Raw genomic sequence first — 17,032 nt, 5'->3', positions numbered from 1 at the left:
TTATCTGCTAGGATTCCCGATCGTTCATACCTGTAGGTCAATCATGGGGCTCCCTATACGCCTCTTCCAGCCAGCTGTCTTGAGAAGGGACCATAGAACTGCCAGGCCACCCAAAACACCTAGAGCTATCTGCAGGAAAAGATAAATAAATCAAGAGTTATGCTTCTGCTGCATTTTGTACAGAAATCAGCAAGCATACAGTAAAGGAATTAACATTTGATGAGGAGAGAAAACTTACATCAGTCTGAATGCGAGCCTCCGACTGGTTCATTTCATAGTTGACTGAGAAGGAAACCTGAACAGTGAAACAATTCCATTAACACTCCAATAAATCATTCTATCCTGAATGCCACATTTCATGCTGCATTAAATTACAATACATAAAAAATAAATAAGTAAAACAGAATGTTAAGTTAAGGGTTGCTAATTCAATATGTTGAGCACTTTTAAAAGTTTTGGCACAAGAATTTGATGGCATGAAAGCATGAAAAGAGGGAGAATTACAGTAAGAAAAGCTGTGGTTGCATAGCTTTTCCAGTAGAAACCATGCTGAAAGGAATGAATAACACGGTCATCGACAACAGAAATACTAGCTTTGCATGAAAACTGCCTGCAATTGTACAAAATTCTTTTTAACCAAGGAATGAATATAGCATTGGAAATGCCTGCCAATATCTATGGTCTACATACAGAATTTTATCTGGGATCTGGAAGATACTACAACAGATCAGTTATGCCAATACTCAGTGAGTGAACTTTGCAAAACTTGTAGATAGTTTGGTTTGGGAATTATGGAGTTAATTTGCTTCCTAATGCCAACATTGACTGGCAGGTATTCACTTCAGGAGGCATTATAAGTATGGATTTCAGGCAGTCTGACTTGCAGAGGGAATTAAGACTGAAGTGTACTTTCTTGATGTTTGGTTTGTTTGTGGATTGGGATATAAGAAACAGGGTAGGCTGGAGAGATAGAGAGGTGGCTCCCAGGAAGATCTGAAGAATTTCAAGCTCCCTGCTAGAATTTTAGCCAGCAGGAAACCTTTTAGATAAAATTAGCTAGATGTGTTCATCCTGTTTTAATTATCCTTTTGCTCTTTTGGGATTGATTTGTGTGCTTGCAACCATTCAGAAGATAAATCTTTTACCTAAGAATAACCTCCTTGTTAAGTAAGCTTTTAAATTTGGTTCATAAAGCCTTGTGGTCTCTGTGTGTCTATGACACTACACTACCTAAAGATGATGTCATCAAGACCCAGGAAAGCTTTGGGCTGTTTGGTAGAGGCAGCCACTGGTACCAGTGGACCACAGTGTAGCCGGGGACATGTGACACCACTGCTCAAGCCCATCTAGCAATCACTGCGCCTGCAATTAGTAACTGCTGGTTGCAATTATAAGGCTGAGCTTTTATTTTTATTTTTTTTCAAAGTTAAGTTTTTAAGCTATTTTGGGGGAAATTAAAAAAAAACCAAAAATACACAACACTTCCGATATGGGCTGCCATACAACTGGGTTTCCCTGGACATTTCAAGCGATTTTCGAAAATTCCACCCAGACGCCATTTTTGAAAGATGAATCCCAGCTATGTCCAGGAAATTCTGGATGCATGGCAGCCCTATTTAGGAACCAAGAAGTAAGAGGAGTAGAGGACCAGGACCATACGCATGAGAATGGAAGAAAAACCTCCTGAATCAGGCCAAATGTAGTCCTGCAACCGGTCCTCACAGGCCAATCAGATGCCCATGGGAAGCCCAAATGCAGGAGATGAGCGTAACAGCACTCTCTTCACCTGCAGTTCCCAGCAAGTGGTATTCAGAGAAATGTTGCCTCCAACACAGCTACACACATGGGGAAAGCAGAAACTACTACCTGTTCATCAGAACCATTTCTTCCCCATTAAGTTTGAACAAAGCTGAAGAATCTTCATAGATGAATTTGCTGCCTTTTGGACAGTCATTAGGCAGGCAGGGTACAAGAAGGAAGGGCTTATTTTTATTCAGTATATTCTGACCCTTTTAAAAACATGCCTGATTTTGCTGTTAATTTAAAATGTGAAATCTGTACTGTTGTGGCCATATTATTTTTGCTAGTTCATTAATACTGTAGTGTTCATTATTCAATTCTTTGGCATTATGTACCTCACCTATACCATTTTTGATTGATTGACTGACTGAGTTACTGTTAAATGATGCCAGGGAAATTCAAGTAATTGCTGGAGCTACAAAGGAACTCACCACCACATTCTCAGCACTGGGATTCTGAACCAGAACATCACTGTACGCAATTGTAATTAGAGGGGGATAAATGGCTCCTCTCTGAGTGTTAGGCACAAGACGAATACTGCAGAAATATACACAACACAATGTTAACAAGGAAATAAAAGGAGATGAGAAATTAGACAATAAAATAATAAATAAAACTTTATTTTAACAATGGTTATAATAATCAACTGTGATGTGCATACACAAAGTCAAAAAAATTAATAAATTTTAGTCTGCCTTACAGTAAAAGAACTGTTGATTTTCTGAAGTGAACCATATATACAGAATGGATTTTCCTTTTAAATTGTCTTCCATTCCCAAAGAGGCAAGATGCCATTAAATTTTAAAAGCACATTAGTTCTGAGCCAACACATGCAGGATTGCATTGTTAGTATGCTAAGTGCCTTGCAAAATTTATTAAATCTTTTCTCACAACAAATAAGGTAAATAATGATAACAAGTAAATTATAAGTTAATCATGGTAATGTCAAATTTATAATTGGGACGCTATAGCTGGTAGTATCTTGTCATGTGATCTCACCTTATTGTTATTTCACTAGCAATTCTGATTATTCTTGGCTGGTTTCCTAAGTCATTTTCTTGTCCACTTAAAGTATCCACCAAAAACATTCGACGTGTCAAAAGCCAATTGTTCATATTGCTACCTTTAAAAAAGAAATTGTAAAATTAATTTTTCAAAGCAAAAAACTTAAATATAGAACAGTAGCAGTGTAATGAAGAAATAATGAACTACACTTTAAAAAATATTAAGATGTGAAAATGATAAGTAGTAAAGAAACTAGGGCAAGTAAATTTTCAGAGAGAAATGAACATTTCCTTGTTTTCAGATGCAGGTTTACTATGTCATGCTTCTAATTCAACAGGGAAAGCTATAATAAGAATGATCTATCAAAATTCTGACTCTCATTTCAAAATCAACAACCTCTTCATATAAACTACATTTCAAATTCTCCTTGAATTCAATGAACTTGTTTGGACATAACACTAAACTATGGTGTAACATTATGTGAATGAACCTCAGGATTGTGTGCCTCCCCCCATCCTTCCTCTGCTGAGGCCATGAGAAAATTGGACAAACTGTGGTTAGTTTTAATTATGCTTTACTGAAACTATCAATTTAAAGCAGTGGTTCATGAAGCTGGCTTCTTTAAAAAAATAGTTTAGAGTTCACATGCAACAGTAAATTGCAGTTTCCGTATTTTTCGCTCCATAAGACGCACTTTTCCCCTCCTAAAAAGTAAGGGGAAATGTGTGTGCGTCTTATGGAGCGAATGCAGGGGGGAGGCAGGCAGGAAAAGCCCCCAAGAGCCGCATACAAGTTCTGCGCGGTTCTTGCGGGCTTTTCCCCAGGAGGGAGAAGGGACTGATGCGGCCAGTCAGTCCCTTCTCCCTCCACGCAGCCAGTCAGTCCCTTCTCCCTCCTCCTGCACAAGGCTTCTTTAGCCTTGCGCAGCCTCTCCGTCTGGAGGGGTTGCACGCGGCTAAAGAGGAAGCCAAGACAGCGAGCGGGATGGATCCGGGCTTCCCCCGCAGCCCCGGGAAGCTCTGGGAGAATATTTTTTTTCTTGATTTCCCCCTCTAAAAACTAGGTGCGCCTTATGGTCCGGTGCACCTTATGGAGCGAAAAATACTGTAACTGAAAACAGAAGTGAAAGCTTATTTTTAGTGCTGCACTGGAAGAGAGGGGAACCTGAGGTAATACTAAAGTTAAGATTATTGCCACCCAGCACTCACTCTCTCTTTCGTTAGATCACCACCACCACACTTCCTTTTGTAAGATTATGGGGAGCAACAAAGAATGTTGCTTGGCTCTGGTACCACCAATTGTCAACATGCATTACAATGAACAGCAGTCCTCAGGAGAAAAAAGGTTTGTCACTTTGCCACATTATGTTCAAACAAGGTGACGGTTTACAAAAGAAGAATTGTGTGATATTACATCACAAATATAATTACAGACACAGTGAAACAATACGTTGCCAAAAAACTAGAATTATTGCATGTAACAGAATGTATATAATCTAAACTCACTGAAACTAGACTGAATGTTCTTACCTCGGTTCACAAACATTTCATTATACTGAAGATTTAAGTTTAACACTGGCACTGCCCAAAGGTACTGTTGTCCATCTTCTTCATCATAATATTCAAGGAACACATCATAAAATATAGGATTAGAATAATCCTTTAGAATTTTGGAAACCGATATTGTACACTGTAGAAAAAGAGCATAAAGGTAAAATGAACTAGAATAAAATATGTATCTTCACTGTTCCAATAAAAGCCCTGAAAAACTCAGAAGCTGCAAATTGGTCCCCTGGAATTCTTAATAAATTCCACCCTTTCACAGAATGAAAAGTATAGACATGCAATTGCTTTCTAGCAACTGTACAGAGAAATGATTCAATCTGCATCAAAATTTATGTTGCAGACCAGAGTATCAGACTTGAAAAGTAGCTGCATTTCTCCTCTTGAGAAAGCCACTTTCGGCTTGCCCAGGAGGTGGGGTTGCGGGCTTCACGCCCACCCCACGTGAGCGGGGGCTGGTTTCAGCCCTCGCGAGAGCAGGGGAATCCCGGCCGCGTTGTCCACCCAGCCAGCCAATCGGGTGGCTGGGGGGCGTGGCCTGCCCTATTTAGGGCCGGTGCGGCTGGGGGCTCCCCTCTCTTGCCGGCTAGCCCCCACGGTTTTCCCACCGTCCCTCCCTTTAGGCAGGTTTCTGACTTTGCTATGGACTTCGGTCTGTCGCTGCAAGGGGCATGGTAGGAATTTTTCCCAATTGGCAATTTACAGCCTTTTGGTTTTTCGCCTACCTCATAGCAACTCGTCACAACTTCTCGGCACTGGCGGTTAGGCATTGGTAAGAAGGGGTTTAGAGGATGTGTGTGTGGGAGGAACGCCATCACCTCCCCCCAGAGAATGAAGGGTGGTCCGTTAAAGGACTCCGGGGGGCGTGGCCCTGTCCGAAGCCTATGGAGGTATGGGCCTAAGGTACCCCCCGAGCGGTGACCCGGAGGAGCTCCTAGTTGACGTGCCTCAGCAGGAGACTCCCCCACTATGGTGTTAACCCTTCCCGTGTCTCCAGCAAATGGGCTGGAGCTGGACAGTCGATAGGACCAATGCCTAAGCCAATGCCTCTCATTCCTGAATTCAATAAAGTTGTGGCCTAATTCGCCCATTTAACCTTAAATTCTGGTGTCTAGTGTCTTTATTTATCCTTGGTGGGGGGCGGGAACTCGCCACGCAATGCAAGAAGAGCACTGCTGGGTTAAACCGATGATTTAACTAGGGCAGTGTATTGTTTCCCACAGTGGCCAACTAGATTTCCATGAGGTGCCCACAAGCTGGGCTTGAGGGTAAATAGCCCTCTGTTGCTTTTATTCCCCAGCAACCGGTATTCATAGAAAAACTGCCTCTGAGCCTGGAGGTATGATATAGCCATCCTAACTAGTAATCACTAAAAGCCTTCTTCTCAATGAATTTGCCTAATCCCCTTTTAAAGTCTTCCAGGTTGGGAGCCATCACCATATCTCGCAGTAATGCATTTAACAGTTTCACTATGGGCTCTGCAAAGTACTTTCTTTTTACCTGCCTGGAATTTCCCAACATTCATTAGGTGACCCATGATTCTAGTATATGAGAGAAAGAGGAAAAACTTCTATCTACTTTCTCGACACAGTGCATTCTTTCATGGGACTTGATCATGTTCCTCGTACCCCTACCTGCACTGTTTTTCATTTAAAGCTCTAGTGCTGTAACTTTTCCTTGCAAGGGAATGGCACCCGCCCCCAGTCTTTTTGGTTGTCCTTTTCTGCACCTTCTCCAGCTTGCATGAACATACCGGTATTTAATATTGTTTTAAATTACTCTTACTTTTTGTTGGTAAGTTGTCCCAAAAATGTAAGCAGCATTCAATTTAGTTAGCGTATCTGGGCAAAGCTGCAGTTTAAAAAAGGTAATAATCAAACATTTTGCATATTTTAGTGCAGTCTTCACATACCTACTACCCCCTTGAAAAAACTCAAAACACAAACTGCTGCATTTATCACTTTTTAATAAAAGGTAAAAATAAGCTTTAAAAGTAACAGAATAAATATTGTGACAGTAGCTGGTCCTTGAAAAGCCAACTTTGCTTCTTTCACATTCCACCAAAGCAAATTAAGCTTTCAAACATTCCAGAAATAATCCTCTCAGGATGGGTAGGTCAAGCTATGCCATATGTGGATGGGAAAAAAGAAATAACCTTAGTCACCTCAGCTCCCTCTGCTAACTTAATATGTAAATGATGAATAAAGCAAACAAGTAGTGTAAAACGTGAACAGAACACTTGCAGAGAATGAAAAAAATGATAATAAATAAATAATCAAAGTGCCCTCTATTCAGTGGCTCTGGGAAGCACATGAGGCTCCAATGCATATTCAAAACTCTGTATGAGCATGAACTGTCAAATTCAGTTCACTTAATGTTCATTAGAACCATGCACAGCATTGGACTGAGCCATTTCCCCCCTCTTTGCTGACCAACATATTTACAAACTGTGAGGCCACAGAAAAAAGAGATATACTAAATACTAGATGCTCTGAAATGATGTGTTCATTCTTTTCCTCGCTTGGTTCACGGCTCTAAATTTAATCCATGATGTATCATAAATAACAAACACAAGCTTACCTGCAAAACACCACCTTCTAAATACTGCCATTTAAGAAAATTTCCCCCTGCATCATATGAAGCAGCAATAAACTGCAATTTTATATTCTGTCAATGAAGATAAAAGTGCCTTTAAAAACTGAGGTTTTATATTTTAGACATTTCTTACAGCACACATGAAACAAAACTAAAATATAATTAGCATTTCACTTCCTCTTCTACAATTTTGCCAAAGAAATTTAGATACCAAATGTAAATCTCCTGCTTTACCAGGTAGCTGCATAGCTGCATTATATAATACACACAATACCATGCAAGTGTGAAAAGTTAGTTTTTTGTTCTCAAACTATTGTGGGGAACGAAGTCAATATTTTAACAAAAACTTATCAATGAAATGAAAGCTGAATTTTGTATAAAAAAACCAGACCCCAACATGTTCCTAAAGTGTATAATAAAACTGCTTCTTGTTTGGTCTAGAAATTAACAATCATTTCAGGGTTACATTATAGTTATATACAACATATAACCATCATTTGGTTATCAACCCGTCTGCAAGCCCTGATTCCTGTTAACTACTAGCTGAGCAGCTGTGCATAAACTCAGTAATAAAGTGCTTGAAGAGAATTCAACTTCTTTGGGTAAAGTAAAAGTTTGGCTTGGCTGGGGAAACAGTCAAGGAAATCAAACCTAGCAGGTATGCCAGTGTAATGTAGAATCAAACTCTCCAAAACATTAGAGCTGAAATTACAAACATTTTGGTCACTTCATGTATATTGCCCCCCCCCAATCTTTCTGATTTTATGACTGATACTTAAAGTAGTTTATATTGCAAAAAGTGCAATCATTTACATGTCTGCTCAGAATTAAGCCTCTCTGAACTAAATTGTACTTACTGCCAGATGAGTGTAGCACGGATGGGGAATGTCTCACCCATGAGCCAAATTGGGCACAGCAGGCCAGTCATTTGGGGCCATCCATGACCACCTATTGCTCACCTGAACAATAGGTGGCAGTTGTGGCTGCCAAGGAACAATCAGAAGCATACACATGTGCTTTTTACTGTTGCTTAGCAACTGGACTTGCATTTGCCACTGTTTAAATTTAGTGCTGAATGCTAGCCTCAGTGGAGCAGAACCAATCTCTGTGGGGCTTGCATTTGGCACCAAATGTATATCGTGCCAAACGCAAGTCCTTTTGCTAAGGACTGATCCAGTCATCTAGACCAACGTAGTTAATCACCCCTGGAGTAGAGCAGAGGTGGGGAATATTTTCTGGCCAGAGGCCCAGATCTTTCTTTCTCTGTTTGGTCTGCAGGTTACCCACCCCTGGAGTAGAGGACTGCAGCCTCAATTACAAGGAACAAATCAAAATTCTGAGGAAAACTGGCAGCCTGTGCAATCCCATCATAACTGAATCACACGAAGAATAAACCTGACTCAAAGTATTTTTATAAAAAAATCGTTAAGAGTCGTTAAGACTCTTAACAGTCGTTAAGAGTCGTCAACAGGCTCATCTCAGCTATCTGCCAATCTCCCATTCCCACCACCCTTCTGAGTAATACCCCTCCCCACCTTCTCACTATATAGAAGGGTCTGGCAACTTCTGTTTCAGTGTATCTGAAGAAGTGTGCATGCACATGAAAGCTCATACCAAGAACTAACTTAGTTGGTCTTTAAGGTGCTACTGGAAGGAATTTTTTTTATTAAAAAATTGTAACTTACTTTGTTTGTTCCTTTAAAAGTGAAACTAGCAGGAAACTGGGTTGTGTCAAGAACCTGTGATGCTAATCCTGGCTGGTCACCATAGTATAGCCATGGAAGGTTCTGTCTCCTGCAAACAGTTATTTGATGTTTGTTACAACTATTAATTTCTAGAATATCTATCTATCTATCTATCTATCTATCTATCTATCTATAAATGAATAGCAAATGCCACATACCAAAATGATATGGAATGAACAGTACCAAGTCCAGCAGTATTTGCAAAAACATACTGAAAAAGACCACATGCATCTGTGCTGGCAGAGCTCAAACTATTCATGTTCATCACACACATATTTCCAAGTGTTTGGCAAGATGTAAGGTTGGAGTACAGCTGCAAGGAGATAAGCAAATGACAATTATTACAAGATTGTAAAGATATTTTAAAACTGAAAATATCATCTTAGAATACCATTTCTGGCTCTAAGGTTGTTTTTTTAAAAAATGCTTTGAGAAGTTTTAAGTAATACTGGGAAGAGGCATTCTGTAGCACATTTTACACTTTTACGCTGTTTCAATACCTCAAAGCACCAGGGAAAACTGCAACCAGGTTTCAATACACAGATTATCCATGGAATCCCAAAATAATAAACTATGTGTATTAGTAATACTTATCAATAATCCTGTTGAAAGAGAAAAACTTTCAAAGCTTACCCAGCAAGCAGCTGCTGACGCTTGTAGGTTTTTTGAAAACCATGCTGATATCAAGGTGATGCCCTATAAATAAGACCAGAAAGTCAAACTGGTTACAGCAAATTGTTTTGGTTCAAGGTAGAAGAGCAGGCCCTCACCTCATAGAGGCTTGTGCTCTCTTTTTAATGCTACTGTTGTGGTGGGAGGATTGAACTGTCGTGGATACCAGAAACTTTATTCTGCTTTTGGAGTAATATGCTGCTAGTGGGTAGTAGGTGCTTCTGTAAACATTTCTAGGAGTTGTATTATTTGTTTTATTGCATTTGTAGCCCACTGTTTTCTCCAAGGAGCTCAGTGTTGTACACGATTCTCCCCAGTGCTTTATTTCCTAGAAAAATAAGTGCCAGTACTCACCATGAAGTTGTTACAGTGAGTGCCACACTTTTTAACACCCCCCAGGTGTTGGTACAGCGTACCCTTGAGTACCCCCTGAAAAAAAAGCACTGGTTCTCCCCCTCCTCACTTAATCCCACAGTAACCCTGTGTGGTAGGTTAGGCTGAGAGGCAGTGACTGGCCCAATGTCACCCAGTGAGCTTTAGAGAAAATGTGTGCATTGGAACCCTGGTCTTGCAAGTCCTACTCTGACATTCTAACCACTATACCACACTGGCTCTCATATATGTTTTGCAACACAAAACAGGTATCTGTTAGATAAAGAGCACAATAAAAGGGGGATGAATAATGAATAAAAAACAATTGTTTGCTTAATGCAATGAATTATAGTTAGATTAACCAATTTTTGGAATGATATGTAAACACGATTATTTATTTATTTATTGCATTGCATATTGCTGTTTTGATATAAATTGTTTTATTGTTCTTCATACTAACATAGTGTGGATACATTTGACATGCAGTAATGCTTCTGAATATCAGCTGCTGGAAACCACAGGAGGGACAACGCTCTTGTGCACGACTCCTCCATGAGGGTTTAGTTTTATGCTCTTATATCCATGATGTACTTATATTTTTGCATTGATTGATGTATTTCTATTGTTGCTGGGTGTGTGTGTGTGTATCACCTTGAATGTCTGCAAACACTCTGTGGCAGCATGCAAACAAAATGATTATTATTATGACTTACTAGCTTTCCAAAGCGTACTGTTGCAATTCCCTTTGGGGGGTAATTCCCAGTACTCCTGAAGCATAAACCTCCTGTCTGAAAAGATAGTTAAAAAAAATATCCAATTATGTAAATATCTACTTTTAAAGACAGAGGCTTAGAATTAGAATAGCTTGTCACAAATGAAAAGAGGAATGAATCCAGTTAGGCAAGCAGAATCCCACTTGCACAATGGGCCTTTTCTGTGTCCTTCCCTTATGGCAGTACTGTGACATTGCACCTTTTGAGGGTTAGGGGACCTGGGATGTGATGACAGGGAAGGTAGTTTACATGAGCAAACCTCCCACTGTGGGATATAACTCATACTCCTTCTCCTACATACTGTCCTATTATTTTGTTGGCATCCGTCTCAAGGAACAAGGCAGCACACCTCTGAGAGCAAAGTCAAATCACTGCAGAATCAAACTGCCCACTGTAGCTGCAGAGACTGTAACTCTTAACTGCTGCCTCTTGCATTTTTTTTGCTGTGTTAGCAGCACCAGTGACCTCACCTGGGGTGCACACCTGAGCAGTGAGGTCCTTCGCTGCCCAGATAACAAGACCCCCGCTTGACCTCGTTTATGAGGTCCAAAGGAAAGAAGAGCAATGCATGTGGCACCAACCTGGCTGCAGGAGTTGCAAGAAGGAGGCATACAAGACACCATCCAACTGTCTTAGGGACTCCACTCCAGATTTGTGTAGGGGTTATTTCCTTAGCCTTTCCTTCTCCCAAAGATGTCCTATTATACTTACTAAAATATTGGGCTCAGAACAGCTACATGACTTGTTTACACTGATGAATGTTGGTTCACATCTTATACACCTAAAAAGATAAAAATAGAATGTGAAGGCATTTCTTGAAGGCATTTCATACCTTATAGTTTAGTAATCATTTATAATGAAATAACATCACACAGGCAACACCAGAGAACAGACTTGCCGCATTTGTGAAAAGCAGACTGTACCATTTGTTCTATCAGGTGCACATATCTAACAGTTCAGAGTATCCAACTCAGATATGCTTGCGAGAGATAAGTAGAGTTATGGAAGACAAAAATGCTGCAAAAAATGATATCACTGTGTCTTGTTCCTCCCATAATATCTTATGAAACTCACTATGTGATGTAATATGATCACACTATGGATTTTCTCATGCTAGCTTCATGAGCATTGGAGGCTGCTGCTGGGTAAACTAGCAGAATGATGTATTGATTTCCCCCAGTGAGTTTCACCTGATGTTACAGATGAGATGTGGCATAGATGTGGGAATGCTATTTTTGACTGATACCTAGCATATAGGTATAATGTCTTGTTCTCCTCATAGAAATATCTTCAAGTGGCAGCTATAGGTTTACGCGTATTTTTCAGCACTGAAAAAGTAGCAAAAACATACTGAGTTTTTTTCAATGATGCACATGTTTAGGAGGATGTTGAGTTGAACTTTCTCTTCCACCTATACAGAAAAACTACTGCCCTTATATTCCAGAATCAGCTTCCTTTTGCATGCTATCAGTAATTTCTTGAAAATGGATCTTTTTGGACAGCTTCCTAAACTATAATATAGAAAGCTAGGAACAAGTGTTGGGTTTGAGCCTCCTTGCTTCAGTTTTCCGCTGGTTTCCTCTAGTGCTCCAGTTCTGGTATCTTCAAGCCAGTTCCCCATTATGGGACTTTCCCCCCTCTCCTCCCACTGTGCCCTCTGAAATTGGCTAGTTGGGGGTCCCTCAAGAGAACCCCTGAAATAGTGTATAGGTAAAATGCTTGTGCAGCTAGAACATTTGTCATAGCACAACACTGAATTCTATCAGTTCACTAACCAAGTTTAAATCCTTTTTAGAAACCTGACATAAAACTGAGGTTCCCCATTTCAGCTGTAATGGGGAACTGTGCTTTAAAGCATTGGTCTTCAACCAATGAGCAAGAACCCACTACTGGATTGCAACCCAGCCTAAAGTGGATAACACCAGCAGGGAAATATATGGTTAAAAAACTAAGAAGCTGCTTGTGTTAAAGGCGGGTCCTAAATCTAAAAATATTGCAGGAAATTGCTATAAGGAGACAAAGATTGGAGTACCAAAGCCAACATTTGTTGGAAGGAGGCAAAAAGGGCAAACCACACAGACCTGACATTTAGTTAAACTGTGACTTATGAAGCTGAAAATGTATCTCATTTGATTCCATTTTTCTTTTAAACATGGGAGCGCTTCAGAAAGTTTGAAAGTATAGGTTGTATGCAATGCTGTTCAGCTCACAGAGCAGCGTTCTACTTGCACAACGGAACTTTCTCCTCCTCTCCCCTGCAGCCCCCCTTCAAAGTCTGCTCCAAAAGGGTTGGTGGGCTCTGTGAAATGGATTTTGGGGTGCATGGGGAGATGAGGGTAAGACTGCATGCATGGAATGTTACTTGGGTAATACTGAAAACAGCCAGTGTTTTTTTCGGGGGGGGGGGAATTTAAGTTTGGCCTCATTGAGGGGCAGTATTTCAATATGAGTAGGAAAATGAGAGTACCCTTAAACATTTTTTTAGAAAAAAAGCACTGCATATGACCGTATTCCTGCAACATTTTGCAAATTTGTATCAATTGCACTTCCAGTTTTGTATATTTGTGCATGAATAAAATAATAAATCAACAACCCCTTCTCCCAAAGCAAGTCTTCAACAAAAAGAATACTTACATGTTATTTAATGCATTTGAAGTAGCAAATGACTTCCCTTTCCCATCACATTGAACACATAATGCATCTGCCAACAATGCACCATTGGTGTCTCTTTCCACTAAGTAAGAAGAGAATATGAACACATATAGTAACATGGCATATAGGCTTACACAGTGAATAACTGTGTACAAATGCAATGTTTCAGGAAAAAAGCTAGAAAATTCAGTTGCCTAATGCACTCCACAAATTTAAAACTTTACTGTGATCCAAAGGGCTTTTCAGTGTTCTGCACATATGCTGGGGCCTTCTAGAACTGCTCTTCCTTCCATAGGCTCTGGTGGATACTGAAAAATCATTCCAAAATCTTTCGGAACTCTTTTGAGTGAAACTCCATGTGACATAAGGGATTGATGCAATTAGAAAACCAGCTACTTGGAAGTGCTTTTTACACATGGATGGGTCTCTTAATGCTATAGAAACCTGTCAAATTGACCCACAGGTGTGGGAGAGGTCAGGATCAAGCCTACTGACTGGATCCTGTTCCTCACTCCTGAATGAAAGCATCTAAGGTAGCAGGGAAACCTCAACCTGAAGTCTTGTAAAGCTAGTCAGAGGAGACAATGCCAAGTTAGACAGACAAATCATCTGACAATATAAAGCAAGTTAATAAGTTTATATGTTCATTTTTTGTCTCTGTTATTATCATTCTGTTACTGTCTTATTGACCTCTTGATTTTAGTTAAGAAGCCCATAGTAGAATACCTGCAAAAACTACCTTCCTCAAATGCAGCATAGTATTTGATATTGGGTAGGTGAAAAGACTAATATATTTTTATTACTTTCTTAAGACAGAAATCAAACATATAGTATTGTATCCAATCTTTTCATCCCATGAATAGAAGGACCCTTTCTGAGGCTGTGTATGCATCATACATTTTAAGCATATGACTTTCTGCATCCTGAATCTTGAGAACTATAGTTTGTTAAGAGTGCTGAGAACTGTAACTTGGTGATGGGTAAACTACAGTTCCCATGATTCTTTTGGGGACATAATGTACTTTAAATGTATGGTGTGTGCATAGCCTTGGTGTGCAACTCTCTTAAGTGTGCAACTCTCTTTCCATGTATTGAAGCTCTTTCCATTCATGGACTTAAAATATTAGGTACAACCCACAAAAATATTCAGTACTGCTTCCTCTCTTTGAGAAATCAAATATTTTAACACAATGAACAGCTTCATAGAATTCTTACCCAATATCTCATTAACAGGGCATTTACATTTTCCTTCACTAGTTAAGCCTTTAGGACAAGTAATGCAGTCCCATCCATCTTGAGTAACTCCACTCTAAAAAAAAACACATATTAAAATATTTTAAATCTCACTGCATTATAACTATATAGTACATCTATACATTGTTTGCAGTAAAAACTGTTTAGATTTTATTGCAAGTATAACATTACCGTGCTTTCGGGACATTTTTCACAAGTTATAGAAGATCCACCATTATCAGAAACTAACTTGAATCCTGGTAGACAAGTGCATGATGTACCTGAAGCAAACACAATAACTTGTTAGTTTAGTTGCTACAAACTGAAATCCAATTTGCTCTATCAAGGTTACCTCTCTGAAATATATCCTAAAAGTCCGCATCTCCATTGGCACTTTTGTGTGGTTTGATGGCTAGTAATGGACTATGCTTGAGGAAACTTGCATTCAAAGCCTATTGTCAGCTGTGAAACTTACTGACTGACCCTGGACCTGTCATTCTTTCAACCTAATCGTGCACACTGACAATGCTATATAAATAACAATACACCAGGGAGTGACAGAAGCAGTCACACCTTACAGCATGGTGTCATATCAGGGTCTACTAGTAGATCACTTGGGGTTTTTTGTACTCCCAATAGTTTTACAATAGCAACAACAAACTTTTTCTCCCCCCATCCTAATGGGACTGATGAAATGAATAAAGATTGGGGTCATGATGCGTGGATTTTTCTGTCAAAGGATAGCAAAATCAGCCGTGATTCTCAAAACAAATTCTTGAGCTCAGAGTTCTTTAGCTCTTGCGAAGATGGCAGGAAAGGCCCTCCTTACATGTCGAAAACCAAGACCAAATAGGCATTCATGAAAAAGCTTTCTCTGTAGAGAGGCATCACTTCTCTAAAATGCTTTATCAGCTGCCCTGGAATAAATCCCGTCACTTCACCCGTTGAGGAAAACCGCCATAGACCCACTTCATACAGTTGCGTTATGTTGTAACTACACAAGATGTTTAGGGTTGGACCCTTGCAGTTTATTTCGCTTGGCCTTTAACGATTTCTTCGTTGTAGCTGCATTTGAACTGAAACATTAGAGGGAGGGAGACATAGGGCAATACGCAACGTTAGCCATACTCGAAGCAGCAGGCCCATTCAAATCAATGGGAACGCCATGGATTTCAATGGGTCGGCTGATGTACTCGGGAGTATGACTGAAGTGGGAAGAAATGAGGCTTTGATACAAGCGGGGGAAGGAGCCCTCCCGAGGCGCTGGCTCCTCGCCAGGCGGCCCTTCCTAGGGATTTCGCCTGTAACCCGCGCTCGCCCAGCTCGCCTCACCCCGAGAGCTTTTCCCCTGCGAGGCCCCGCACTGCCCGCAACTCAGGCTGGCGATGTCAAAGTACTGCGTCCCACCGCAGCCCTGGGGCCGGTGCAGCGGGAGGAAGAAGCCCTGGCCTCCCGACAGTCCCGCGCCGAACGGGAGCAAGAAGAAGGCCGCGCAAACCCAGCGCCTCGCCGTCGCCATGGCTACCCAGGCCACGGCTGCCTGCCTCAGCGGCGCAGCCAATAGGCTCTCGCGTCTCGGAGCGGCCGCTACGGGACGCCAGGCAGACCAAAAATATCAGAGTGCGCAAATCATAACCATTTCCCAGTAGGTGCCCTATTGAATTCAACGGGATTTGCTCCCAAGGTACAGTAATTGGGGTTAGGATTACAGCCTTAGTTGACCGAATACTCGGATCTGTCTAAAATTTTCTCGACAAATATAAAGGGGGGAAATTGGCCTTTCGCAAGTCAGTTTTTTCCTGTTTTGCGGCCACCCTTACGTCAAGTCAATAAACGGTTTTTCTACGGGGAAAGACTAAGCATGTCTACGCAGAAGAAATCCGCCCCAAATTCGGTAGGGTTTTTTTCCTCAGTTAAAGCGCAGGGTTGCAAATTTCAGATCAAGGAAGATGGGTGTTTCGTTCATACCGGGGAATAAGTGCATTTATTTGGTAGTGAAGTTGCTTTGAGATTACTGTGTAGGTGCCACATAAAGCACAGATTAATTATAAGACTGCTGTTAGGAGCTACTGCCAATGGTGATGACAGAACCACAAAAATTTAGACAAGCACCAATTTTTTGGGACAAACACTATGAAACCGGAATAGCCAACCCCAACTCCTATTTTCCATTCGATTTCAGACAGGAAAAAACTGCGCGAAGTTTTTATCTTAGCTGCAGTTAAACGAAAATTGGCAGGTGATAAAAAGGGCACAGACTGATTTCTGAACTAGAGGTGGAAATGAAGACACGTAAAAAATCAGCTGCTGTATTTCCACACTCGAATTCCTTTTCATCGAAACAACACTGTGCGCAAGAACTTGGATTTCCCCACTTACTTCTTCTGCGCATGTGCCATACTAACAGGAAGAGAAACGACAAGGCAAAATGATTGGTGAAGCCTCGAGTTTCCTGCACAGCAACAGACGCATGCGTACTGGTTGCCGGGCGGCTTCCGGGGGACTCTTTGTGCGCGTGCGCGTGCGCAGCAGAACCATTTCCGCCCCCTCCCTGCGCACGTCCTAGCCGTTCTCTGAGGGAGACGGAGAGGAAGGCGGCTGCCATTTTGTCCCTTGCAGTTGG

General features: G+C 40.9%; 1 protein-coding gene across 3 annotated transcripts in view; it reads right to left on the bottom strand.

The window, feature by feature from the left end:
- Positions 1-17,015, bottom strand: part of TMEM67 (transmembrane protein 67) — a 33,051-nt gene extending 16,036 nt beyond the window's left edge. For 2 of the 3 annotated variants that reach the window (XM_081204454.1, XM_081204456.1), the window contains exons 1-16: positions 16,789-17,015; positions 14,602-14,690; positions 14,392-14,485; positions 13,159-13,258; positions 11,236-11,305; positions 10,465-10,539; positions 9,341-9,403; positions 8,866-9,020; positions 8,648-8,756; positions 6,948-7,034; positions 6,153-6,218; positions 4,335-4,494; positions 2,800-2,923; positions 2,232-2,337; positions 239-295; positions 31-129 (exon numbers count right to left, since the gene is read on the bottom strand). In XM_081204454.1, coding sequence (XP_081060580.1) covers positions 31-129; positions 239-295; positions 2,232-2,337; positions 2,800-2,923; positions 4,335-4,494; positions 6,153-6,218; positions 6,948-7,034; positions 8,648-8,756; positions 8,866-9,020; positions 9,341-9,403; positions 10,465-10,539; positions 11,236-11,305; positions 13,159-13,258; positions 14,392-14,485; positions 14,602-14,690; positions 16,789-17,014 — 1,680 coding nt within the window. In that variant the 5' untranslated portion in view covers position 17,015. Of the gene's footprint in view, positions 1-30; positions 130-238; positions 296-2,231; positions 2,338-2,799; positions 2,924-4,334; positions 4,495-6,152; positions 6,219-6,947; positions 7,035-8,647; positions 8,757-8,865; positions 9,021-9,340; positions 9,404-10,464; positions 10,540-11,235; positions 11,306-13,158; positions 13,259-14,391; positions 14,486-14,601; positions 14,691-15,741; positions 15,944-16,788 lie in introns of those variants that run through there. The other variant, XM_081204455.1, reaches the window with a different exon arrangement.
- Positions 17,016-17,032: the final 17 nt, after the last annotated feature.

Source organism: Podarcis bocagei (assembly GCF_964188305.1).
Source record: "Podarcis bocagei genome assembly, chromosome: 8".
Classification (NCBI taxonomy): Eukaryota; Metazoa; Chordata; class Lepidosauria; order Squamata; family Lacertidae; genus Podarcis; species Podarcis bocagei.
This window is presented reverse-complemented; position numbering and strand designations above follow the sequence as displayed.